General features: G+C 46.7%; 4 protein-coding genes across 7 annotated transcripts; 1 reads left to right on the top strand and 3 right to left on the bottom strand.

Moving 5' to 3' along the window:
- Window positions 1-506: 506 nt before the first annotated feature.
- MEAF6 (MYST/Esa1 associated factor 6) lies at window positions 507-6,249 on the bottom strand. 4 transcript variants are annotated; one of them, XR_010622659.1, is made up of 8 exons: window positions 6,141-6,249; window positions 5,896-6,011; window positions 5,725-5,812; window positions 5,554-5,599; window positions 5,000-5,189; window positions 2,351-2,408; window positions 1,685-1,718; window positions 507-1,279 (listed from the first exon to the last, which is right to left on the bottom strand). XR_010622659.1 is itself a non-coding variant. In XM_065744378.1 (7 exons), the coding sequence occupies exons 1-7, from the start codon at window positions 6,234-6,236 to the stop codon at window positions 1,271-1,273; spliced, it is 579 nt and encodes a 192-aa protein (XP_065600450.1). In that variant the 5' UTR covers window positions 6,237-6,249; the 3' UTR covers window positions 507-1,270. The 4 variants fall into 4 exon arrangements, 3 of the variants coding, with proteins under 3 accessions (XP_065600450.1, XP_065600452.1, XP_065600451.1); XM_065744378.1 differs by lacking the exon at window positions 2,351-2,408; XM_065744380.1 differs by lacking the exons at window positions 1,685-1,718; window positions 2,351-2,408.
- Window positions 6,250-7,583: 1,334 nt separating this feature from the next.
- On the bottom strand, window positions 7,584-9,914 carry SNIP1 (Smad nuclear interacting protein 1). The gene is made up of 4 exons (XM_065744582.1): window positions 9,760-9,914; window positions 9,590-9,686; window positions 8,510-9,096; window positions 7,584-7,986 (listed from the first exon to the last, which is right to left on the bottom strand). The coding sequence occupies exons 1-4, from the start codon at window positions 9,912-9,914 to the stop codon at window positions 7,722-7,724; spliced, it is 1,104 nt and encodes a 367-aa protein (XP_065600654.1). The 3' UTR covers window positions 7,584-7,721.
- A 75-nt stretch (window positions 9,915-9,989) lies between these two features.
- On the top strand, window positions 9,990-13,371 carry DNALI1 (dynein axonemal light intermediate chain 1). The gene is made up of 6 exons (XM_065744790.1): window positions 9,990-10,124; window positions 10,207-10,340; window positions 10,411-10,580; window positions 11,058-11,236; window positions 11,511-11,675; window positions 13,046-13,371. The coding sequence occupies exons 1-6, from the start codon at window positions 9,990-9,992 to the stop codon at window positions 13,079-13,081; spliced, it is 819 nt and encodes a 272-aa protein (XP_065600862.1). The 3' UTR covers window positions 13,082-13,371.
- A 664-nt stretch (window positions 13,372-14,035) lies between these two features.
- On the bottom strand, window positions 14,036-24,145 carry GNL2 (G protein nucleolar 2). The gene is made up of 16 exons (XM_065744336.1): window positions 24,053-24,145; window positions 23,895-23,979; window positions 22,739-22,833; window positions 22,135-22,274; window positions 20,858-21,042; window positions 20,627-20,693; window positions 19,415-19,573; window positions 18,753-18,866; window positions 18,193-18,321; window positions 17,757-17,861; window positions 17,485-17,643; window positions 17,231-17,338; window positions 16,488-16,921; window positions 15,878-15,957; window positions 15,071-15,165; window positions 14,036-14,218 (listed from the first exon to the last, which is right to left on the bottom strand). Exons 1-16 carry the CDS (start codon window positions 24,114-24,116, stop codon window positions 14,069-14,071), a joined length of 2,169 nt encoding a protein of 722 aa, XP_065600408.1. The 5' UTR covers window positions 24,117-24,145; the 3' UTR covers window positions 14,036-14,068.
- Between the last annotated feature and the right edge of the window lie 514 nt (window positions 24,146-24,659).

The raw sequence follows: 24,659 nt of genomic DNA, 5'->3' as shown, positions 1-24,659 counted from the left end.
CTTTTAAGAGGAATAACTTTAATCACACACAGCAAGAAAAAAAAAAAGTAGGGCAGCTTTGCTGCTCTCCTGTTAAGCCACTACACCCCAGCAGGTCCCCGCAGCCGAGCACCACCACCTCTCAGTGCAGTGGGATAAGCCAGCTGCCACCAGGAGCAGGCACGGAGCTGCCTGCACCCCCAAAACAAGAAAACAACAGGGAACTGCTCTCCTAAGCACACCTTCACCCTCAAGTCCTGCACGGTGGGGTTGTGTGGGGGAGATGAGTGCTGCCATCCCAGCCCTACCTTGGAGTGGGATCAGTTGAGCACGGCTGGAGAGGAGTGCCTGGAAATCCTTTTGAGTACTCCGTGTTACGGCTTGAGCAGAAAAGCAAACACAAAGGATACCTCCACGGGGTCACAGTGTGAGCCTGGAAGAATTCCAGCATCCCAACCCCAACCCCAAACCCAATGGAGAACCAAAAGTGCTCCGAGTCCGTAGTTTGACTGAACCAAATATGGGAAGAGAGACAAATGCAACTTTTATTGTTTATGTACAAAGGGCGGAAGTTTGTATTAAAAAGAGCATCTACCCAACGTCAAAGACAGCAAAGAGCAAGATGGCTCTGAGCTCCAGGCTCCTCTGCATCCAAAAGCACTGTGGCAACTCCAGGGGATGGAGTTCAAGAGGAAAGTCAGAGAAAACAGGCAGCCACCTTGTTCTCTGCTCACATAAGGGTCAAACTGAGCTGCTCCACCAAACGAAGAACCTCCCTCTCTACAGGGATTAAAACAAAGCAACCAAAGGCCCGTTCAGAAACTCTGCACTTTGGTTTAAAAAACAAAGAAACAGACCAACCCACAAAGCTAAGTATGGGTAACCAAAGTAACCTAAGTCCTACGAGGTGGATGGGACACAGTGAATCACAGCCCGACTCCAGCAGGAAAGGAAACGCCTCCCCATGGCTTTACAGCAGCAGCAGTAACATCAGCCCAACTGAAGGAAGCTCCTGACTGAGCTGGAAGCACAGAATAGCCAGGAATTGAAGACTACCACTACTACACCTTCGCCTCCTGTAACTCAGGTGATCTACAAATGATGCAAAGACATGTCCGTGTTTCTCCCCCCCCTCCCCTTCCCTCCCCTCCCCGAGTTCTTTACAGTGGAGCACTCCCTTCTGCACACACATGGCCAAGAGAGCTGCCACCGTGCTCATTCAGACGTCTGCAGTTATTCTCGGTGGGGATTCACGTAGGCCCAGGTCCCAGAATCTTCAGCACTGATGTGTCTAGTAGTCCTGCGGAGACGGGAGGAGATGGGCACATTAAGACCTTTCTACTCCAACTCTGCTCGCAGATCTGGGATCCCTATCCTTCTCTCATTCCACATACCATCAGATTCAGCCCAAACCAGGTGCTTCTACTGGTGCACTTCGTGACAAAACAGCAAGACTCAAAGCAGCTTTTTGGTTCATAAGTGCACGCAGCTTCTTAACTGCAGCCTAGCCCTGTGTCAAGCCTACCCGGCCTCGTTTGCTATTAAATCCACAAGACAACACTTATGCTTCATCCCTAGACATTCCCCAACCACGGAAACAACATCTTAAATCACGGCAGGAGGAGGCTTTCCAGGATTAGCAATCAGCCAGCCACTCAAGTCTACGGGTGAGCAAAGAAAACAAGGACAGAGCACTGATACTTACAGCTCTCGGCTTTTTGTTTAACTTGAGATCAATCCTGCGGTTGGAAAGATAAGAGAAACGTCCATTTCAATACGTGAAACAAACACTGGATTTCAAAGAACCAGCTCGTGCATGTGGCACAGGCACAACAAAGGTTAATTCAATCCACATTCTCAATTGGGCTGAGCCAAATCACTGTCCCAGCATTACTGGACAAGAGAGGAGCAAAGAGAGGGAGAGTGGATTCTTTTATTCTGTGCCAAAACGCATATTCCGTTCCATTCAGAAAGAGAGTTAAGAAAGGCTCAGGATAAAAGCCACGGGGAAGTTATGCAGCATAAAGAAATAAGGTTACAAACGCATGCTCTACGTTAATTCATTAGGTGTGCAACATTATTCAGACACAGCACTGAGGGTCATTCACTTGGAACAGAGATAGGGGCTGAAGATGACAGGGATTAACAGGAGACAAAGCTACGGAGCTCGTTACATTGCCCAGAAGGAAACAACCAAATCTACACTGATCTCCTTCAGAAGCAAAGCCAGAAGAATCAGCTTTTAAACTACGTTGGTAGGTTAAAGAGTTTATCTATTTAAAATAGTAATAATAATAATCACAATGGAATAGAGAGGTAAAGGAGAGCGCAGTTAATTTAATGTTGCCGAAGGTATTAAATAAAATGTTACCTCCATCACGCTTTTCTGTTTTTAAAAAAACCTTCCCAGCCTAACCTAATATACATACCTACAATTAAACAGATAAACTATGGGTTAGAAAGGTCTCAAAAGGCACATTGGTGTCTACACACTAACAACACAGCACAAGTACTAATTCAAGTCAAAACTTACTCAAAGTCATAATCAAACATGCCAGACGGGCTGAGGGGCAGCATTTGAAAGGAAGAAAGCAATAGAAATTAATATACTAACGAATTAAATGAATTAGTTGATTAGCCACCCTAGCCAGAATACTGAAAATAAATAAATCAACCAACAGATAAACGAAGCCAGTGTTCAAAAGAAAAAAAACCAACCAAAACGAACACCATCACGTTCTTAAAGGCGCCTTGAACCAGAACTGGGAGCAAAAAGCACTCCAGATCTGATGGTCCAGAGGAGCCCTCCCCAGGTGGACCTCGGGGACAGGGAGGTGTTAGGATGGGAGCAGTGTTACTGAGGGAATGCTGGGGGGTGGGGGGGGACGGGGGCAGCAGAGGAGCTCACGGGTAGAGAAATAAAACCACACCACCAATGGGTGGTCAGAAAGCAGTGGCTTTGTCTAGATTATTAAGCAAAGCAAAGCTTGTTCAGGCAGAGGTGGAGGCAGCTGTGAAGCTGTGTGGCCAAGGACGTGCTCCACGCTCTCAAAACACACGCACCCTTACACCCACACCCCCCCCCCCCTGAAGCCACAGCTGAGCCCGACCACGGCTGGCTGCACTCCCACCCCACACACAGCTGTGCCCCAAAGCTCCACCGGGTGCTTCTATGGGTTTCTAAGAGGAAGGAGGACTGCTTCAGCCCTGAGAATTGCTGAACGCACAGAAAATCAGCATCTGGTCTGTGGTCTGAAGGAACAGAGGATGGCTTCGATCAATCCCTGCTGCCTGAACCCCCGTTGTCATCGTTAGGGATTAAAGCAGGACACAAGCTCTGCCCAATCTGAATCCAACTCTCCGTTGGTGGCACGGGAGGGAGGAAAACTGGAGCCACGTGGAGTCAGTGCACCTTCAGGGCGTGCATCCCTCCCGGTCCTTCGGGAACAGGTGAGCAGAGCTCAAATGCACGCTGGAAACAAAGAGCTCCTGAATGAGACGTGCCATTAAAAAGATTGGGACTGGCTTTCGTTTGGTTTAAGTGCCTGAAGATCTGCTGAAATTCAGGGGACAGTCATTAGCAGCAGTCACAACCTCTAACAGTTTCTATTACAGATTTAATGACTTTCCACCACCGGGCCACGCTATTACAGAATAAGCACCGAGTCCTGTCCCTAATTTAGATGCATCTCTTAGGATAAGAATTCCCATACCAGATCAGACCAGGGCTCCTCGTGTCCAACATTCTGACAGTACAGCTGCTTCAGTGGAAGGAAAGCAGAAGAAAGCCCAAAGCAACACAAGCTTTCAGGAGGGCAGTTTCTTCCTAACTCCTGTGGCTACAGTTTGGGTTTATGTAATGGAGCAGAAGAGTTTCTATTATTTAGAGCACCAGACCCCACTGTACCTGCAGCAGATTGCTTTTGGTCCGTGTCAACGTTCAGCAGTGTTTTGTGATTTGGAATAGCCACGTTCTCATGCTGCACTTTCACAGACTGTTTCTCTGAAGCAGTTTAGAGCTGCAGTTCGTTACTGCTGGCCTTACTCCCCACGATCTGAGGGCTCAAAAACACTTCTGAACTGCTCCTGCTTCCCAGCTCAGGAGGAACCCAGAAGGACATCCAATACTTTGGGTTGTCTGCCTGATTAAGGCTGCTGAGGGAAGAACAATCCTGACCTAACAATTAAAAATGCTAACGACTGGAGGCCTAATAAGAAAAAGTTCATCAGCTTTCAGGCACTATACCTACCTCAGTGCCTCCCAGACCATTTCCCAGCGGCCTTTGTGCGACCTGTCACTGTTCTTTACAACATTTGCAGCCCTATGGGAAGGCCCCTCCAGGAGGAATATCCATCCATACCCAAAGCCAAAGAGCAGCACATAACAGGAACCGAATGCTCATGTTCCCCAGGGAAAGCAGCAGTGGAATTCAATTATTCCCTATTTCTGAGCCCTCAGCCTTGAAGGCACGCCTTAAGGGCTAGAAGCAGTCATCTACATCCCATCAGAGAGTTCAGGAGATCTGTTTCACGTGCATTTCAGGGCAGTTTAATAACAAGAACTTGTGGTTTTATGTGATAGAGCAACTTGTACGTGCTACGATCAGAGGACTCCGGGACATGACAACAGAAAAAGGGTTTGGAAAATGTAGTAAAGATTCTGAGTGCCGACAGCCCCCAAAACACTCTAAGTTGTTTTTCATCCTCCTTCTCCAGAGAAAGCACTGACATTCCTATCTTCCTTGGCTCTGCAGAAACCAAGGAACGATCACGGGAGGCCAGGACCGTTGTCTCTACTGTGGGGAAGACAGCTTTATTCTGCTTGAAAGAGGAAAGAAGCCATCAGGCCTGGTCAAAAAGCACCGCTGTGCTCGTTGAGCTGCCTCAGCACTCCTTCCCCTCCCTGAAACAACTTCAGAGCAGGTGATGTAAGCAAGCCACCTGAACCTGTCCTTATCCTCACGAGTGAACCAGCTCCCCTCGCACCCTTCAGCAGCAGCTACTCGGAGCAACCACCAACCTGTGCCGATTTTTGTTCTTCCTTTTTTTGTGGCTGCTGTGGTGGCTCCCAGAAGTGGAGGAAGCGGCTTTTTGGGGTTTCACCCCCTGCACAGATCCATCCAGCTCCTCGGTGTCCTCCTGGCTGGGCTCGTTTTCCTGATTGTGGAAGTCTGGAGAAGTGTCACTTTCCGTCCCGCTGCCCGGCTCGCCTGGAACGGGGCAAGGAGCAGAAAAGCTGTGGTTATCCCTCCCCCAGTTCTCATCCCATGCAAAGCATCGGGGAAAAAAACACTACAAACCCCGACGTTTCTGATACCCAGCACTGGAAATGCAGCACTGCTGTGTGATCAGCACACGGCGGACCCAAAGTTACGGTGCCAGCACCACCAGCTCAGGAGGAGAGGTCTGAACGCTGAGCACCCACAGCAGAATGCAGCTTCCAGAAGTGGAGTGCTCATCTCCTCCCACAGCTGATGGGACAGAAACGCAGGGGAGCGCAGAGGGGGCCGAGCTGTGGGGAGTTTAACTCTTTCCTATTCTGCCAATTCGGAGAGAGATGAAGAGGTGACTTACGCTTCTCGATGAGCTGGTCCTGAACTCCAGCTAACGCACTGACGGCCTGGAAAGTCAGAAAGGGCGTTAATGACCGCGGGGATGTACTCAGAGCTCAGCAGACGTCCATAGGAACTCCTGGCCCGGCAGGAGCGGAGGACGGGAGCACCGGGGGACGGGGATGGCACTCACCGCGGCCGAGGTGACCGAGGATTTGCTGAAGAGCCGCTCGGCCTCCTTGAACTTGCGGTTCCTGCGGTCGTTTTTGCTGTTGGAGTTCCTGCAAAGGGACAGAGGGGGACGTGGGGCGGGCGTTGAAAGGGGGAAGGGGGGGGGGGGGGGGGGGGGGAGGGCCGCACTCACTTCTGGTTGGTGAGGTAGCGGTCCCAGCCGCGGATGATGTTGCCGTACATCTGCGTGTCCTCCAGGTAACTGCCCTCGAAGGCGTAGATCTGCCTCTCCAGGTTGGCCAGCGTCTCCTACCGGGCGCAGCGCAGCGCATGGAGCGGGCCCGGCCCCAACCGCGAGCACAAAGCCCCACCGCATCCCCACCCCCACCCCCCAAAACCCGCAATCCCCCCCCCACCCTCCCCCTCCCCACCGCTCACCGCCAGCTCCTGCTTGCGCTTCACCAGCTCGGCCAGCTCCCGCCGGGTATCGGGGATCTGCGGGGGTCCGCCGGCCTTGGCGTGCAGCGCGGCCATGGCGGCTGCGGTCGGAGCGGGGGGGGGAGGGGTGGGGCTGCCGGGACGCCCCGCCCCCTCCGGTCCCCGCCCCACGGCGGCCGCGGGAGCGCGCCGCGATGGCGGGGGCGCGGATGGAGGCGGAGCTGCGCGCGAAGCGGCGCGGGTTACAGCTTGGTAACGTCCAGCATCCGCCTCTCTCCACCTTTCCCTTTCCAAAGGGCGTCTCTATTTCAGAGGGGAGGGACGAAACGTTACAACCGAAAGGAAACGGGGCTCAATTTACAAATGCTTTATTTAAAAACCTCCGGAGTTATCTATAAAGGAGATCCTTCAAGTGAAAACTCATCCCGCTCACCACTTGGAAACCTCTATGTACGCCATCGATGATCTGGTGTGTATACACCCCGTATGTAGGAACAGCAGACGTGGCCACAGAGCAAACATCCAGGACAACCAGGGTGGGAAATGTGTTTCCTTCACCTCCAAGCAAAGCAGAGGGAGAAGACATCCACGGATGTGCCAGATGTGTTTTCTTTCAGCAAGCAGAACTGGTTTCTCCCCTCTTCCTTACAGCACTGTTTTCATTTACAGCGGGGAGAATGTTTTTAAACAAAAGGATGGTTTCATTTCTTCTTTTTTAATACAAAGGAAACTTAAATAGTGCAAACGGGTAAAAACATGCCACCATATAACAGATACAATACGTAATTACAAACAAAAACATCACGGAGCTGACAGAAAGGCCTGAGCTTCAGGAGGACACACACCCAGAGACAGCTCCAGTGCCCCAACACGGACCTCAGCCCTCCCAAACCATGTTATTGCAACCTCAAACCCCACAGAGCAGTTCCCTTTGTCGTGACCTTGCCATGGGCAGGCAGCACGTCGTGGTGCAATGCCCACTGCTGAGTTAGCACAGTGCAAACCAACTGCCCAAACCATGCAGGCACTCAGGGGGGGTTGGGGGGTCTGCAATATTCCTGCCTCGTTAGCAGCAAGCCTGGGAAAATCCTCCTGTCTGCAACTCCTAATTGGCCAAGGAATTTGGCAAACTCTACCAGACATGTTACAAAAGGATGCATTACTTTTTAACTAAGATCTGGGTTCAGTAGCATTTTCAAAGGGTTATGACAAAACAGTTAATAAAAATAACTTTAAATACGCTTGCTGCGTCCTACATCATTTTTTTTTTCTTAGAAGAAGACAGTCTTTGAACATTTGCTTCCAGCATCAGAACGTCCACATCCAGGTGCTCTTTTGCTTGCTGGGGGGGTTGGAATAAGTTGGATGCCCTGATATGCAGACCTACCAAAGACAAATACTCAGCAAAGTCCCCCCAGAATAAACCACGAGAACCACTCAGCGACAGAAGAAGGACTTTAAGGCAGTAAGAGGCATCAGTGCTTTGACACCCCAACGTTTACATCCCAATGCATATTTCACTGAAAAAAAAAAAGACAACTTCTCTCCCCTGCTCCCTCCCCCCAATTTCCTTCTTGTCTGTTAACTGTCGGACTCCTCCTCCTTCTCCTCCTCCTCGTCATCGTCCTTTGCGTTGGCCTCAGATTTATCTGAAGATTCGTGGAGGAGAACGTACTCCCTGCTGCTGAATCCAAACTTCAGAACATCCTTTTCTTTCAGTTCATAGTAACGCTGAGGTTCGATCCGTTGGTTGTTCAGGAATGTACCATTGCCAGAGCCAAGATCAATTATATACGGCTTCACTCTGCGGCCAACAGTGCCATCAGCACGAGTGTGCTCCACAAGCCTGGCAAAACAAACCAAGACTGCATTGTTTTCATCACAACACGTGAATTTTTCAACCCACCAGCCCTGCTGCCGTGAATATTCAACGCTGCTTCAAAGATCTGAGCGAGTACAGTGAGAGCAACGAGACGTGGAAAATCTCTGCAGCGGATTCTGACAGACTGCTTCACCCCCTAAAACTTATTGCTGTACAACACGGGGATTCCTGCAGCAGAGCAGATGGCTGTTCCTTAAGAGAGCAACTCTGTCTGCAGAAGCAGGCAACCCCTGCTGTTTCAGCAGGAGATCAGCAGCCTTTGTTGTGAAAGACCAAATGAAAAAATCCCCTTGAAACGTTCTTACTGCCAATGACACCTGCTAATTACTCCAATTCAGACATACATGCAGCTCTGTATTTAACCCTGCTGCCGTATTTGTCACGCTAAAAGGCTTCTGGTTAAACGAAAGGAGTTGAATTTTTCTTTCCCCCTGTGCAAATCACCAAATCATCCTGATCTACCGGAGGGAGACAGAGCAACACTCACCGGTACTGAAACACAGCATGCTGCTTGGAGCAGGAGGGATGGTCGATGGGAATATCAGCTATCCTGCGGTGCCTGCCCAGGAGGTATGCACTCTGCCTGTGGATGTACATGACTGGCAGAAACTCATCATTTTTGAAAGGATAGAGGCGCCAGCGTTTCTTAGGAATCCGAGCTTCTGGGGGCTCGCTGTACTTGATCACAACCCCTCGGAAAGTGTTGGTATCCTCCAGGAGGGCACCAGACAGTTCAAAGCTCGGTTTTTCTTTGTTTACTGCTTTATCTTTTGGTTTGGTATCAGACTGCCTGTGTTCTGGATTCTGGTCAATGCCACTCCCCTCGTTATTCTGTCGATGCTCTCGTCTTCTCTCATTATAGAGCTCTCTCTCTGCTTGCTGCTCACGGATGTTCTGAACATCTCTCTCTCGCTCGTGGCCTCGACCTCCAGGCCTTTCACTTGAACTTTTCCTCCTGTCTGAGTGATCTCTGTGCCTGTCTCTGTCACCACTTCTGTCTCTCCTGTGTTCTTGCTCTGATGGGTATCTCTGCTTTCGCTCCTCGTTCCCTCTGCGAGAATGATCATCTCGTTCCTGAAGCAAAACAAAAACAAGAAACTTACAATGATGAAACCCGAATGAAAGTGCAGCAAATCTGATTCAGTTTTACCAGAAATCACAGATCCACACTTGGAAAACACAGACTGGGATATGTTATGCATATGTCTAGTGCAATGCGAGAGGGATTTATTCCCTTGTCAGATTAAATTCCCACATCTTGGGCTCAGTAATACAAGACTGCCAGAGAGCAACGCATCGCTGACACCAGGAGAAAGGAAGCCTTCAGGGTCAGCCTGCACAAGGCTGGGCTCGTAGAAAGGTGCAAATACTCAGTTCTTTACGGCAAAACTTGAAGCAGGGAGCGCCTCTACACGCTGCTCTCTCTTCCTAAAGAGGCGTTTCATACGGATTTGAGGGCTTTCCGGGCCAGCCGCACGTTCCGTACCTCTGCAGACATCTCGCAGGCGCAGCACCCCGGGCCCCCGCTGCCACCTCCGCGGGCAGAGCCGCTCCCAACGCCATTTACCTGCTTCACCCTCACAGTGCCGTGGTGCGGGCTCCGGCTCCGCCTGCCGCGGGGCGACTTGCTCCTCCGGCCGGACTTGCTCTTCCTTTTGGGCGATCTTTAAGACAACGACACGAGAAGTGAGCGGGGCCTACGGGCTACGGCGCGGGGCCGCTCGGTAGGCCTCCTACCTGCTGCTCCTGCCGCGGCCGCCCCGCCGCTCCTCGGCCGGCGGTGACTGGCTGCCACGGGCCGAGCGGGAGCCGGAACGCCGCGGGCTCCGCTTCTCGGCCTTCACCGTCACCTCCCCCCGCCGCCGCCGCCGCCGCTCGGCCGCCGCCTCCATAGCACCGCCACAAACGGAAATACGCGCCTCTTCCGGCCCCGCGCTCAATCACTCGGAAGCGCTCCCTCCCCGCGCATGCGCTGTGCGACAAAGACGCGCGGCGCCGTTGCCGTAGCGACGGTGACAGCCATGCCTCCGCCGCCGGGCTCGCTGCTGCGCTACGATCCGCCGATGCTCGTCAGCCGCCGCACCGAGAAGCGCTCCCCAGAGGTGAGCGAGGCGGGAAGGAGCGGGCCGCGCCGGTCCCGGCCCGCACCGGTCCCGGCCCGCACCCACCGCTCTCTCCCCGCAGGCCCTCCCGCTCAAGGCGACCCCGCAGCTCTCCCCGCCGTCCCAGCCCGTCCCGCCGCCGCGGCCCGTCCCGCCGTCCCGACCTCTCACGGCCAAGGAACCGCAGGAGATCCTGAACGCCATCCTGCCGCCAAAGTGAGTCGCTGGGGACCCGGCGAGCCGCGCCTCGGGGCCGCCCCGCTGAGCACGGTGCTTTCCGGTGCAGGTCCTGGAGTGAGGACAACCAGCTGTGGGTTCAGGAGGTGTCCAGCGCGCCCAGCACCCGTCTGGACGTCGTGAAGCTGCAGGAGCAGCTGGATCTGAAGCTGCAGCAGCGGCAGGCAAGGGAGACGGGAATCTGCCCCGTGCGGAGGGAGCTCTACTCGCAGTGCTTTGGTCAGTGCTCCTGGCAGCTGCAGAGCTGCCTTAAAATGACAGCCTGGAGTTGGCATTTCACACATCCATAAAAGAGAGAACTCATCCACTGATAACTCAAGTAGTTACAGTAACTTAAAAAGGTTGCAAAAATCCCTAACTGCTCCTGCACTGCTAATTGGGGTCTGCCGCGTGCAGAGATTGCCACGTGTTTAAGCAGAACTCTGCTGGAGCATAAAGCCACGAGGAGGATTAAGGGCTGTGCTGTTCTGCATTGTTTCTACCAGTTCTTTGTGCTATCCCCCTGCTCCATCTCTGTGGTTTCATTAAGTAGCACTTATTACAGCTCTAGTACCATAACAAACAAAGCTATGACCACCTCCAGTTAAATTGATGCTGCTTTTGGGGTGCAGAGAAAAGGTAAGAGACAACAAGCCCTGAACCCTGAGCACATCCAGCATTCCCAAACGTAACTGTTGCTGTACCCTTTCTTTACAGATGAGCTGATCCGCCAGACAACAATTAACTGTGCAGAGCGAGGACTGCTGCTGCTTCGAGTCAGGGATGAGATCCAAATGACCATTGCTGCTTACCAGACTCTGTACAAGAGCAGCACCGCATTCGGCGTGCGGAAGGCACTACAAGCTGAGCAAGGCAAATCTGACATGGAGAAAAGAGTAAGCTGGTCTGTTAGTTAACCTTAAGACTGTATCATGTGAAGCAAGCTGTGCTATGGGCTTATTAGTTTTATGCCAAAAATCAATTATTTCTGCATCCACTGGATGGCAGTAAAGTGCATCCAAATACTTGTCTAACTGCTTCCCTAAGGCTGAAGTTACCTGCTACTATTCCTGTAGCATTTTAAAGACTGTACAACATAGTGATGTCCCACTGTGATTGAAAAGCGATTCCTAACGAACAGAACATGAGAGATCTGTATTATTTTCTGAGATTGAAAAGCTAGAAGAGGAGAAGCGGGAGCTGGAAAGACAAGTGAACGAAGAGAAAGCTAAATGTGAAGCTATTGAGAAACGTGAAGCTGAAAAGCAACTGCTAGAGGAAAAGAAGCATGCTGAAGAGGTCCAGCTCCTGAAGCGAACAAATCAACAGCTGAAGGTTAGTAAAGAAATGCAGTTCTAATTAGTGATGGTAAGCCCCAGCATGCTGCAATTAAAGAGGATAAAATTAGTTACTTTTACATTACAGTTCAATAGGAGTTACACTTCTAATGCACTTGTATTAATGAAACACTTTAAATTCTCAAGGCAATGGGAAGATAGCATAGAACTCATGCTTTCCTACTATACTTATTTAGCAGCAGACTTAAAAGCGCAGTGGCAGTGCCATCACACATTCCCAGAACTTCTCATTTCCATCTGACGTAACAGAACTACAGACAACAGCAGAACCTACGAAGGGCAAGCACATGTCACCAACATCTCTAGCCTCCAAAAATCCCTTACATCATGTTTGAAGTGTAACTGCTGTAATTTAGGCAGAACCATTCTTCCTACTCACTCGTTTTCCATGAGACTGTCTTTGCTAACAACACTGACGTGATCTGTCCCATGGTGATCTTGACTGGATTACTGAAATTGTTTTGTATCTGAAAGGAGTAATTCTGTGTATGGTACTTTAATGAAAACAGAGCTTCTGTCAATTACTTTGCTTTCAGAAGGAAAAGGGGGAAAAAAAAATGTAATCATAACCATAAATGTTTCTGGCTAGGGCTAAAATACTTCCTTTACACCAGGCTGCCCTCCTGATCTTCAGTATTGCTACAGTTTTTCCTTTCTAAACCATTAACATCCTCAGGCCATCTTGAAGTGTTTTAGGGCACAAAACACAGTAACTGTTGGAGCAAATATGTGCAGGGCTGAACCAGTGTTTCCTCCCTGAAGTATTTTAACAGCTGTGCATATATCACTGCGGTAGTTTATTTTTATGGCAGCTCTAGGAAGAGAGCAATCTCAGCGTGCTGGAAGCCTCACACACTACATGCTCCTTAAGCTCTCTGGATCAATCTCTTCACTGGGCGTCAAGTTGTCTCAGGAACTGAAAAACTTGCTGTTCCCAGCTACTTTTGTCCTAGAGTCTGTTTGTGTTCCAAACCCTAGAGAGCCAAATATTTAATTTAGCTAACATGGTCCAGCCTGAAATCAGAGAATTCAGACCACTGTTTCAACAGCTTTTATTTAATTTCCTCTTCAATGCTTTACATTATAAAACGAGTCTTTCATTGTATGGAGCCAAGGCTAGCTCTTTTCTTCTCAGAAAGCAACAAGTGTGTATGCCAAGAATGAAAAGCTAATTTATAAAACATGTAGTAAGGAATGGAGTAGCTAGGGAAAAAACACTGCTCTCTTTCTCTTGAAGTACTGCAGTATCACTCAGCTCCTCTCTGAATACCTAACAGACTATTTATCACTTTTCAGCCAATTCCTAGATTAAATCTAATTTGACTTACTCTCTCATTTGCTTTTCAGGCTCAACTTGAAAGCATCATTGCACCACAGAAGTAGATTCCTTGCTGTCCTCCAGGCAGTGCTCAGAAGAGCTGTCAGAGCACAGTGTTTGCAGTTAATGACAAAGATCTGTCTTCATAAAACAATAATGAATTTTCACTTACCGGTAACTGAAAGCAGTCTAATTGCATTATTTCTTCCTTTTTCTCATTAAGAATTGAAATTCAAAAGCTTCTCTAACGACTGTGCCTTCTTCCAGTGCCATCACAGCATTCAGCTCCTTGATATGTGAACATGTCTGGGACTTGCTTGTTGGCAATATGCTAGATGATCTTCAAAGCAATAAACTAATCAATGCTTTTACATGCAAGCATCTCTAAAATTACTTCCCTGTGATGTTGTACAAAATCCAGAAGCCATTTATGAAGCATCTACAGTAACTGCGTGTCACATTCACTGCTAAGAAACAAGTTTTAGGTAGTTCTTGGACAGAAGGCAATTGGAGGGTACTTCCTGAGCATGTTATTCATGTACCAAAATCCTTCTGGGGAACCAGTAGCAGTCACCTAGGATGAGCAATACAAAGCTCTCTCTGTGCTTATTTCTAATGAAACGAAGAGGTATGACACCATTCCAAGCACTGCTTCCCAGTGAAAGCGAACAAAAACTTAATTCCTTAATTCTTTCAATTAAAGTACCTGCATAATTAGCTAGCTCTAAATAGCAAACAGGCATGGGAAGAGTAACTCACTGTACTCACTGAAACAACTCCGTAAAGCTAATTTCCAGAAGAACAAAATCTGAAGAATGTTTCAGGAGGTGTTTTTTGCAAGTGCAATGTTTCTGGCTGTAGATGGTGATGTGGAAATACCACCATCCAGTTGCATAAAGAAGTTTCAGACGATGAAGAAAAAGAATGAGACGTTACTCCTGGGAACGAGACAGAAGTCAAACTCAGCTCTGACTGGGAACTACAAGTATTATATTAAAAAACAGTCATTGCATACTGGAGCTGTTTTATGTAAAATTTAATAGAAGAAGCACTTATTGCTTATGTTTATACTTTTTGTGCTTTGATCTCTGTGCCTCCGAGCCACTTTTTTTCTTGTTCTTATTCTTATTTTTCACGTTGTGAGTTTCATAATACCGGACTCCAACTTTCTTGGAGCGCTGCTGCCTCTCAGCTCGTCTCCTCTGCAAATACACACACAATGTGTTAGCAAGTCCACACTACCCACTGCCTGAATGTCTGCATTCTTCCAGACACTGTTCACTTCCCATTCCACAATGCCTTACGTGAAATAAACGGTTTCATATAAACCATTACTGATGTGAATGTGCATACATCTGTAAAGAACCCGCCCACTCAAGCTCTTAAAACGTCACATAAGAGGGTACAGTTTAATCTCTACAAAGAGAGAGAACCACCACAACAAAACTGATGTGCACAGTCACATATAAGAGCTTTAACAGAAGATTCAGTCTTCCATTGTCAGCCTTCCTCTAACAGTCCTAGAAGTCCACACATATTTTAATAACCTCCCCCCCCAAAAAAAAACCCCAACAAACTCCTTGCAGTATAGGACTTGCTTACAAAACACTTTTAACATGCTACAAATAGCAAGTGAGACAGTCTGTTGTGACTCAACAAACACAAGAAATACGAGCAGCAGCTGTAGACAGAATGGAACAGCCACTGACTTTTGCCCATCTAGATCCAAGTTCTCCCGTCTGTCAGCACTTAGATCCCTGCTCTCTTAGCAGCATTACTTATCTACAAAGGATTCTCCCTTTCAGCACTGCCACTGTTACCTGATGGTCCCTCTAATGGGTGTAAGGCCAGCTGGAACATACCATTGTCACATCTCACGTGGCAAAACCTCCATGAAGCAGATCACCCTGACTCACACCTACAGGCCTGGGGCTCTCTCTCTCTGCTAGTAATGTCAGGTCTCAAGCCTCCCAAATAATAAAGGGTAATCTATGTGAGAAAGAGCCAGATCTATTACTCCACTAATCTGTTATACAACAAGAGATCAAACTCACTTCTTTGGATGTAAGTTTCTTGCAAGGCTGTTTAACCAAATGGTCTTCATCATCCTCTTCTTCTTTATTCCTTTTTCTTTTCTTCACCGTGCCACCTGCAAACAGCAGAGATCAGGTACTCCAGCACCTTCCAAAACAGCCACGTGTTCAAAGAATTAAGACGTGGGTCACTGTCCCATCCACTTCAGCAAAACAATTCTTTGGTGGTATTTTAATAGCTTTTACCAAAACAACATATGTGTCTCTTACCAGAAAGTTACTATTAAGAAAGCCACTCCTGCTAAGCACAATGCTTAAAGCCTTATGTAGGCCTAGAAAAACCTCGGTCTTGTCAGTACAGGATTCTCCCACGTTATTCTGCCTTTTCAAACTTGCTTTGGAAACTGAAGACACAGAGTCTCAAAAGTGACCACAGTAAAACCTATAGCCCCAAGTAGTCCTGTACTTTTATAATGCCATCAAATACTTCCACCCCCTGCTGTGCAATCCTATACCATGTGGAACGGATGTTGCTGAGGCTGCAAAACCACCCACAGCACCATTCTGCTGAGGGTATACATTTGTCTTTACCTTCATTCAGTAGCTGAGGGCACGCTTTACTATACAGACTCTACAGCTCTACAGAAAGGCCACAGCAAGGTCATGAGGCAGCCCTTAGGCTCCCTAAGCAGAGGTTTAAATAACAGCTTGGGGGAAAGAAGAACTTGCAGTCAGGAGCTCATGAAAATTCTTACTTAAATCTCTGTTTTCTCTCCCACTGGATTTCCAAACGTAGATCAGAAACTACTGATTTTTTTTTTTTTTTACCTTTGTCTTCATTTTCTTTGGGCTCTTCAGCCTTCTGCACAGATTTTGCAAACACTTTCTCACTCAGCTGCTTAGGGATTCTACAAAAGATAAAACAGGCAATAAAATAATGTCATAACACAAAATGGAGCCACTAAGAAGTGCTCAGTCTCCAATAGGTCCCAGCAGCCTGTCATCAGCAAGGCCACAGACTTTGCATGGAAGAAATATTCCAGTAATCTTGTCTCCGGAGTTACTGGACTTGTGCATTCCACAAAGGACAAAACTTAACACTTAACCTTGTCATCTTTATCCTCACAAACCTGGTGGTGCACTGCTCAAGAAAAGAAATATTGCTATCCACAGGTTTCTGAACCATAGCTGAACAGGCAACTTTCCAAAAGTGAGAAAGGTTTCTTATCATGGCCACACGATGGCCATTCTTATCACAGGAATTCTTAGAGCACTCTCAAAATGAAACTGCTGCTCAGCCACAGCTCAAGCACTTACAACTGAACTAGAAAAACCACGACAGTGAGACACAAATGGAGTGAAACTACAAGACAGATGTATCGTCTCTTTCCCAGCCTCCCCCAGGAAAACGCTTGAGTTCATGAACAGATTCAGGTACCTTATTGCTGAGAATCTCTTGGCTTTGGCTTTATCCAGAAATTTTTTGCATTTTGCAATCTTCTCCTCCAAAGCCTGAAGAACTGCCTTAGAGCTCTCCCTGGCACTCTGGACAGACAACTGTGATTCCTCCTCTACTGACTCTTGACGTTGCTCGTTTTCCTCTTCCTCTTCTTCCTGTTCCTCCTCTTCAGGAGAATCACTGTCTGTTTCATCAAAGCCTGGCACATCTACAGGAACTAGGTCTTCTTCTGAGAACTGAGGTGCCACATTAATCCTCCCAAAGTTTTGCCGAACGTTTGCCATGAGTTGCTTAATCTCAGAGTCTGTATTATTCTTCTCTTCTGTTGGTTCCATATTTGATGCAACAGACTCAGACATTTCCTTCTCATTATTATATTGGCCTGATGTTACTGCTCCTTCTAATGCAGGTGGCTAGGAGAAAGAGAGTAATAGATGTATTATCCTGTCCAAACATCTCTTTGGATGAAGCCTAAGACCACTAACAACATGGTAATTGCTGACATTTCTACTAGTCAGATGATAGCAAAACAGTTCAGACATCTCTGTGGAAGAGTTCTTCACTACCTGGTCCTCTCCACATAATTATCTAATTTAAATGAATATCATCTGAATCACGTCAGGAAAAGTCCAAGTTACATGGTGCTCTGGCAAAAGCATCTGTGAATATCATTAGAGAAATGGAATACTATGCAAGATGAGGCATGAGCCTCACATCCTCACCTCAGAACCTGCTTCTGCATTTGGTGGCTTCACGAAGAAAGGAATTCTGCCCCTCTGCCAGTCATTCAGAACCATCTTGCTGACTGTCTGCACATCAGGCTCACCGCCCTGAAAGAATTCAGTAACAGTTTCTGTCCACGTTTGCAGGGCATACCATCTTCATAATATCCCTTTGCAACTGAAACATATTTCCCATGTTCAGTGCAGAAACAGCCCCACGTGCTCCAACCTGCAAATGCAGGATGCTCTCAAACCTTTAGTAGTTTTCCAGTCCTAGAAGCAAGCTTCTCAAGAAAATCTTCTGTATCTTTCCAAAAATCAATTTTGTATGTCTTTCTGATGTACTCTGGTTTGGCTCTTTCCAGCACTGCACTAATGTGATCTTCAGGGCTCTTAATCTTCTCAACTTGAACCTGAAAATGAATGGTAAAGTATCAACCCCTTGGAAAGTGTGCAGTCACTTCTTTGAGTTCACCACACTGAAAACAGCAAGACTTTTTCCCCCACACACAGAGCAGATACATACCACTCCCTTCAGAACAATGTCTGTTTCAGAGTCTCCAGATGGATACACCACCCCTGGGCAATCAATGAGAAAAATCCGCCTCATCAAAGTAATGTACTGCCACACCTGAAAGACATCAGTGGTTCCCACGTTACCTCCTCTCATGCACAACTGTTGGTTGTGCTTTTAAATGCACAGATTTAATGTAGAGGAGTCATCTTAGACACTTAGTATTAACAGAGAGACAGGGCAGCTGAGTGCTCAGATCATACAGCACTACAGTACAGCTAGAGCAGCACACACAGAAACTCAGAAATGCTTCAGAGTAGCTGTGCTCCAGAACAGTTTTTCATCATGAAAATTATACTGAGTTAATTTCACATATATTCTGTCTCTGACAGTGCAACTACATTCTTTAAAATTATTATTAATCTTTAAAACAGCAGTGTCTTCTTACCTTAGTTTCACCTGCAATAGGAGCCACGTTGCAGACCTTCTTAGACCGCAGTGTGTTGATCACTGAGCTTTTGCCAACGTTTGGGTAACCAATGAAGCCCACACTGATCTGTTTCTTGTCAGAGTGTAACTGTTAAGAAATGAAACACTGTAATACCTCATAGAAAAGGACAGAATTACTACACAGGAAAAACATAGAAGGGTAGAGAGCAAATACAAACAGCAGTAGAGGACAGCCCAGGGTTGTGGTCTGGAGATGGTAACTAATCTCAAGACAAAAGAAGAAGTCTTTCTTGGGAGAACAAAGGAGAATATCTTTATAGAATATGCATACATGCAGGACATTAACAGGCCTGAAATATATTCCCTTCTTCTATATATTCAAATCAGACTTAAAGAGTATCAACTGAACACTCTATTCAGGAGTACCTTCCATTTCTGCAGAATGGCCACAGGAAAGTACACTGAACCCCAAACACGAACACAGAAGAACAAAAGTACATACTAATCCCAGCCCTCCTCTACCCCCACACCATACAAAGCCCCAGAATTGTTCTGTACCTTTCCAAACTGCCTTAAAAGCTGTATGAAGGCACCTTTGCCAAAAGGGTTTGTGAGGCTGGCGTGAAAAGCAAGTGTTGGGTACTCCTGGGAAAGGACAGCAACCCAGCGCTTCTGAAGAGGAAAACACTGCTCAGTTATCAATGCTGTGCTGCAAAGGTGGTGCAGCAATGAGATCATGAGAACACAGCATCCTCACTTGAGTCACATACACAACTGTCTATGAAAATTGACATGTAAGAACCTTAGAAGCATTTCATCAACCCAATAGCTAAAAGCACTGACTATTGTTTTCATAAAAAGACAATTTCCCCAAAATGCCTTCATTGCTAGCTAATTAATTTAACAATATAAAACAGACCAGCTGTGGTGGATATGGATATTAAATGTACTAACATTTAGCATACTCTGGAGACATCAGCTGAACAGTTAAATCCAGACAGAGGAAGTAGAGAATTTGTGGCTGGTGACTGTTGCTCAACTGAGTCAAACTTGGACTGATTTAAATGGTAATTGTTACTTTTATAGCAAGCAAGCAGAGAGTTCTCACTGACTCAGTTACATTATGCCCCTAAGAGACTAGAACAAGGAATGGCAACAGAATTGGAGGCTATGAAAGGAACAAAAAACATTCAAGGGACAAGCAGCAAGGCTGTGCTTACGGTAGCCCAGGTAGGAACAAGATCACATTTGTTCAGGACAAAAATGAGGTGTTTCCAGTGTTTCTCTTTTTTCAGATAAGATTCCACATGAGGGGAGCGTGTACCCATAGGATCTCTGGCATCAAGAACTTGAACAACAACATCTGATGAGTCTATCACCTGGGAAAAAAAATAATCATGCAGAAGGAAAGTCATATACATCTCCAGAGTATAAATCAGCAATTCTCTAAATTCTTATCCTTATAGGATAAAACCTTACATCCTTTAGGAACAACTTTTACTTTCTGGTAACAAACTCAAAGTAACACTCACTGCTCCTGTACTCCCTCTTCCCTGCTCGCCTCTGAATTCATGCTGCTACAGCTTCTAGGAGAACTTGGGAAGGCAAACACTGCAATCAAACAGCAAAGTTATTTGCTTTAGCAGACAATGCTCTCCATCCATTCCATGAAGGATCAGGAAATAAAGAGTGTTTGCTGGATCAGTATGAAACACACAAGCAAGTAGGAACCTGCTGTTAGTCCACTAAGCATCTACAGCAGGGAGCTGTCATTTCATGACTTGCTTCAAGCCAAGAGAATTTGTTTCACAGCTATTTCCTGCATTTTTGGCAGAATCTTACTTGAAATCTGTTTTGCTCTGTAATTCCTGGCACTTTCAGGCCTAAATGAGAAAGTTCTAAGCTACATTCAGAAATTCAGAACAAGAAGTCAAGCAATTTAAACAACTAACAGTCACTGAGAGCAAACAAACCGCACTTACAAATCTAATTCATTCCCAGTCTCCATTCCTCCAGCACAGAAAGTGACTCACGGGGAACTGAAGGTCAATGCACTCCAAAGAAGGCCTTATTAACATAACATGTTCTTAGTCTAAAGAAACCTATAGGCATCTGAGTGGCTTATTTGTGCTAAAGCCCCAGGAATCATTCATTCTGCCAATTTATCTTTCCATGGTACAATGTAAGGATGTCTGTTCCACTGGGACAAGAGCTCAAGAATCAAGCTGAGTCAGCAGAGACTTGAAAATGAATCTCTCCTCTATTCTACAGCTGTTTTTTTTCTGTTCTAGCTAATGATCTGGTTCAGCACCAGTCCAATGTTAGAAAAGGGCGTATGGTTTCATGTCAGCCAGTTCAGTTAGGCTGACAGGAAAACAAGCAAGAGGATTACATAGTCAGGATGTCTGCTGCAAATTGTAAGTGTTGCTTACCTTGTACAGCTCACCCCAAATTCTTTTTGACTGTCCTTTCTTAAATATTTCCTCTTGTGCTTCATCCCTGGAGGTGGATAATAATAATAAGCTTCAGCTTATTTCTCTTCACATACTCATCAATCAGGCAGTAACAGCACTGATGGAGGTACTAGCAGCACCTTTTATTTAAATCAATGAAGCTGATTTTTAAGAAATATAAAGGAAGAATAATTTCTCCTTCCTATTTACCTTACACCAGTGTCTTCTGTGACCAGGTCTCTGTCTTTGCCCTGATCATAAGATTCTGATGAGGCTTCAGCATTCTCCAGCAGAGACTGCATGTCACTTGCAGTGAGGTTTGGCCTTTTCCTCTGTGCTTTGGGGCCAAATGTTGTCTCAAACGTTTCTGTGTCAAGAATGTGAACTCTGGAGGTCTACGGAAAGATGGGTTTTTAAAAGAAGAAAATGAAAACACATCCACAATCTCATTTTTTTCCACCACTCACAGCACGCAGCTTACAACACCTCAGTGCAACACAACTCTAACCTCTAACAAGAGGTACAGGCACTTTCCTAACAACATTTGAGTTCTGCAGCTTAATCTCAGAGAAGCATAGAAGTGGATATTTAACAAGCACCAAAACAGGCTGCACTTGCCAAAGAACTATGCTTCAGTTCTTTCTGCATAAATGGTGTCAAAAGTAATTAAGGCTACAATGATGAAAATTTAGCTGCTATCTTTGATCATTTCTTATTTTTCTAACAAGTGCTCAAATCTCGCCAAATTCACAGATTTTTGTCAGGGATAATTACAGTCAAAACTGTAGAATTCGAAGCCTGTAATGAATGCCAACTTTTCTTGGAACAGCATGCAATTCATAGCTGGAAGAAATAATTTGTTTTTATAACACTTATTTTTAGTTTACAGTAACTTTTCCCTTCGTTTAGGTAACAATTTTTATGACACAAACCTGGCACCTTTCCATACAAAAAAGTATCTAACAATAGTCCAAAATAATATTTCAGACACTGTGAAAGCAGTCTGGTAATAACTAAAGCTTCGTGTACTTGAAACTTGATCCTGCTTGACATGAAGGCAGCATGCAGAACTTCTGATTCAAGATAAAAAGCACACGTCTGAGTTCAGACATTCACTGCATAAGAATGATGTCTCCTCAGAAAAGATCTGTCACATCAACTATTAGCATTAGAACATAAGGTGGCAAGCTGATACAGCCATTTTAAATGCCATATTTCAACTCAGAGTGCTCTTAAGTATTTTTCCTGTGATAAAATGTGAACTCCATAACACAGACCTCACAAACTATAGGAAATAATACACCATTTCTTTGCCTTTGACATCTGCAGCACTGTGTCCTCAGAAATATCCCACTCCAAAACATCTGTCCCAGTTCCTCCCCCAATGCTTCTACAAATGCAGCAAATCCTTCCACTGATAAACAACATTCATGATACCTCTGTGCACGTAACTCAGCGCTCACCCAGCACAGATGAATGATACTCACATGAGGTTTAATACGATCATGGAAAAGGGACATTGGTAACTTGCTTTGCTTCATGACCACTCTGTATGGATCTTTCATGACATTTTCCATTTCTTCTTGAAATTTCTGTAGGGATGATTGCTTGATCACACGAGTATTCCCTGCACATAAAAATAAATATTGCATCTACACCATTCCCCATCTTTACCTGCATCAGAGACTCAGGGTACATTAAGAGAGTATAAGTACTTTAAATGGAATAAAATAGCAGCAACAGGAAATAGGATTTTACTTAAAAAATAAATAAAAATTCAAGATTGGCATCTCCAAACCAATCCCTTTCCTTTCCATCACTTAAAGAAGCTTTTAAAAGCACACCTAGGACACTTAATGTACTTAGGTCACAACATACACTGACAGCAGTGCATGGAAAGCAAATATCCAATGTAAATACATGCAAAGTGAGAGCCAATGCACTTAGCTATTGTAGGGGTATTTCACCTTCATTTCCACATCTGTCTCACACAGCACTGAAATCACAATTCTGAAATACACTGAAAAACTCACAAGGTTCAACAAATGCCAAGCCTGCTGAATGGAGAGCTTGAAAGCTGAGAAAACTCACCAAACCATTTAATATTTGGTTCCACTCTTGCAACTGTGCCTGGTGCCACCGTCGACTGATACTGCAGAGGTTTAATCACTTTGCCACGTTTGTTTCTAAGTGAAAAAAGAGAATGCATGCAAATACACAAAGAAGCCATACACCTTGGTAGCACTTTCATCCACTAGAGTCAGCTTTCACCCCCTGTGTCAATCCAAGCCTATGCCTGCACAAAGATGCTAAGTTTGGCAGCACAGTGCTGTTAGTTGGATGAGCTATCACACCCGCTGGCATACGTTGCCCTGCAGTGATCCCAGGCTGACATTTTTCCTGTTTGCTGTGTCAAACCACAGAGCAATGTCTCTGAAAAACACCTCAGTAATTATTTTTGTGCTTTGACCTCAGTACTTATAAGATCTGGCTGGGGACAAACCAAGTTCTGTAAGATAACTGATAAAAGTCAGCATGCAACATACTAGGAAAACACTATAGCAGTTTTCCTCCAATACACCTCAAAAACCTCTCAATTCTCACTCCAGCTTGACTGAACTATCCAAGAAGACTGAACACAAATATCTTACTGGGGTGCAATGCATACTTAAGCACGATTTCCAAACATATTACTCCTTTTTAATTCCATGTACTCACATGGAATTTTTTCCATCAGTTCTACCCATCAGCCTATGCTGAACACTAGCCATAAGATATGCTTCCACCCTGAGAGCTGGCTTAAATTCAGTAATTTTTTTTACAATACACATTCCCAAGTTGTACCAAAGTCTGGCAAAACAAAACTGCTACTCCTAACCAACAACCTCAGAACCCCCACAGCACCCTTATCGTGGCAGAGGCACATGTTTACAAGGTGAGAACTGAGCCACAGCTGCAGGTTCTCACATGGGTCTTTCAGCAAGAGCCACAGGATGTCAGGCTTTTCAGAGGTGCACTGTGGTTGGACACAGAGGCATTTTGAGCATTTGGGGATTTGTGATATTCCAACGTGATCACATCAGCTGTTCTGTATCATGCTTTCCAGCTGACACATATCAATTAGCGTTTCCCGGCTCACACCATTCCACAACACAGCCCAGCAGACACTGCCACCACACGGACAGGGGCACTCCCCGTGCTAGCCCGGCCTCCAGCGCCGCACAGCACCGTGCAGGGCCACGCTCACCTCCGCTCCTTCTGCCGGTACATGTTGAGGCGGCGGATAGTGGCCCGGTCCCGCATGTTGTTCCCGCCCGCGCCAGCCACGCGATCTGAGGAGAGAAGTCACCGTTAGGCCCGGCACGATGCGGCAGGTCACGTTCAAACCCGCAGCGCCGCGCGTACCGGGATTGGTGCTGGCGCGGGACGGGTTGATGGTGCTGCGGCCCTTATAGCGTGGCTTCACCATGGTGTCACCGAGACCGGGACCGGGACAAACGGAGAGACCGCTCCGCCGCACGCGGGGCACCGGGCCGGAAGTAGCGACACCCCACACTTCCGGCGCGGGGGCAGCGCAGTGACGTACTTCCGCCGGCTCCGGCTCCCGGCCGCGCAGGCGCACTCCGGGTTGCCATGGCAACCGCCGTGCGTTTCAAAGGGTTGGAACAACGAGAGCGCTGGCACAGGAGCCCTCATTGTTTTTGAAACGGTGTTTGTTCGCAGAAGCATAATAAGAATCATTTGGGAGCTTGGCATTAGGACTTATTTCCATTTGCGGGTGAATGCATGCGGTCAGCAGCGATCTGCTGATGCGGGGATGCTGGGGGAGCACTGGGGAGCACGCTGCAGGCAGCGGGGTGCACCGTGGTGCTTGGAGGCACGCAGTTGTTGGTCCCACACTCCTGGCAGCGACTTGTCAAAATTAGAAAAGGCAACACGCTCGTTTATATGCACGTCAAGAATTGCACGGAGCGTGCAGCGGTCTAAATCAAATTTAGGCAAGTTGTAGTCC

Source organism: Cyrtonyx montezumae, unplaced genomic scaffold (genome assembly GCF_038088225.1).
Source record: "Cyrtonyx montezumae isolate F1298 unplaced genomic scaffold, pur_monq_1.0 scaffold_31, whole genome shotgun sequence".
Classification (NCBI taxonomy): domain Eukaryota; kingdom Metazoa; phylum Chordata; class Aves; order Galliformes; family Odontophoridae; genus Cyrtonyx; species Cyrtonyx montezumae.
This window is presented reverse-complemented; position numbering and strand designations above follow the sequence as displayed.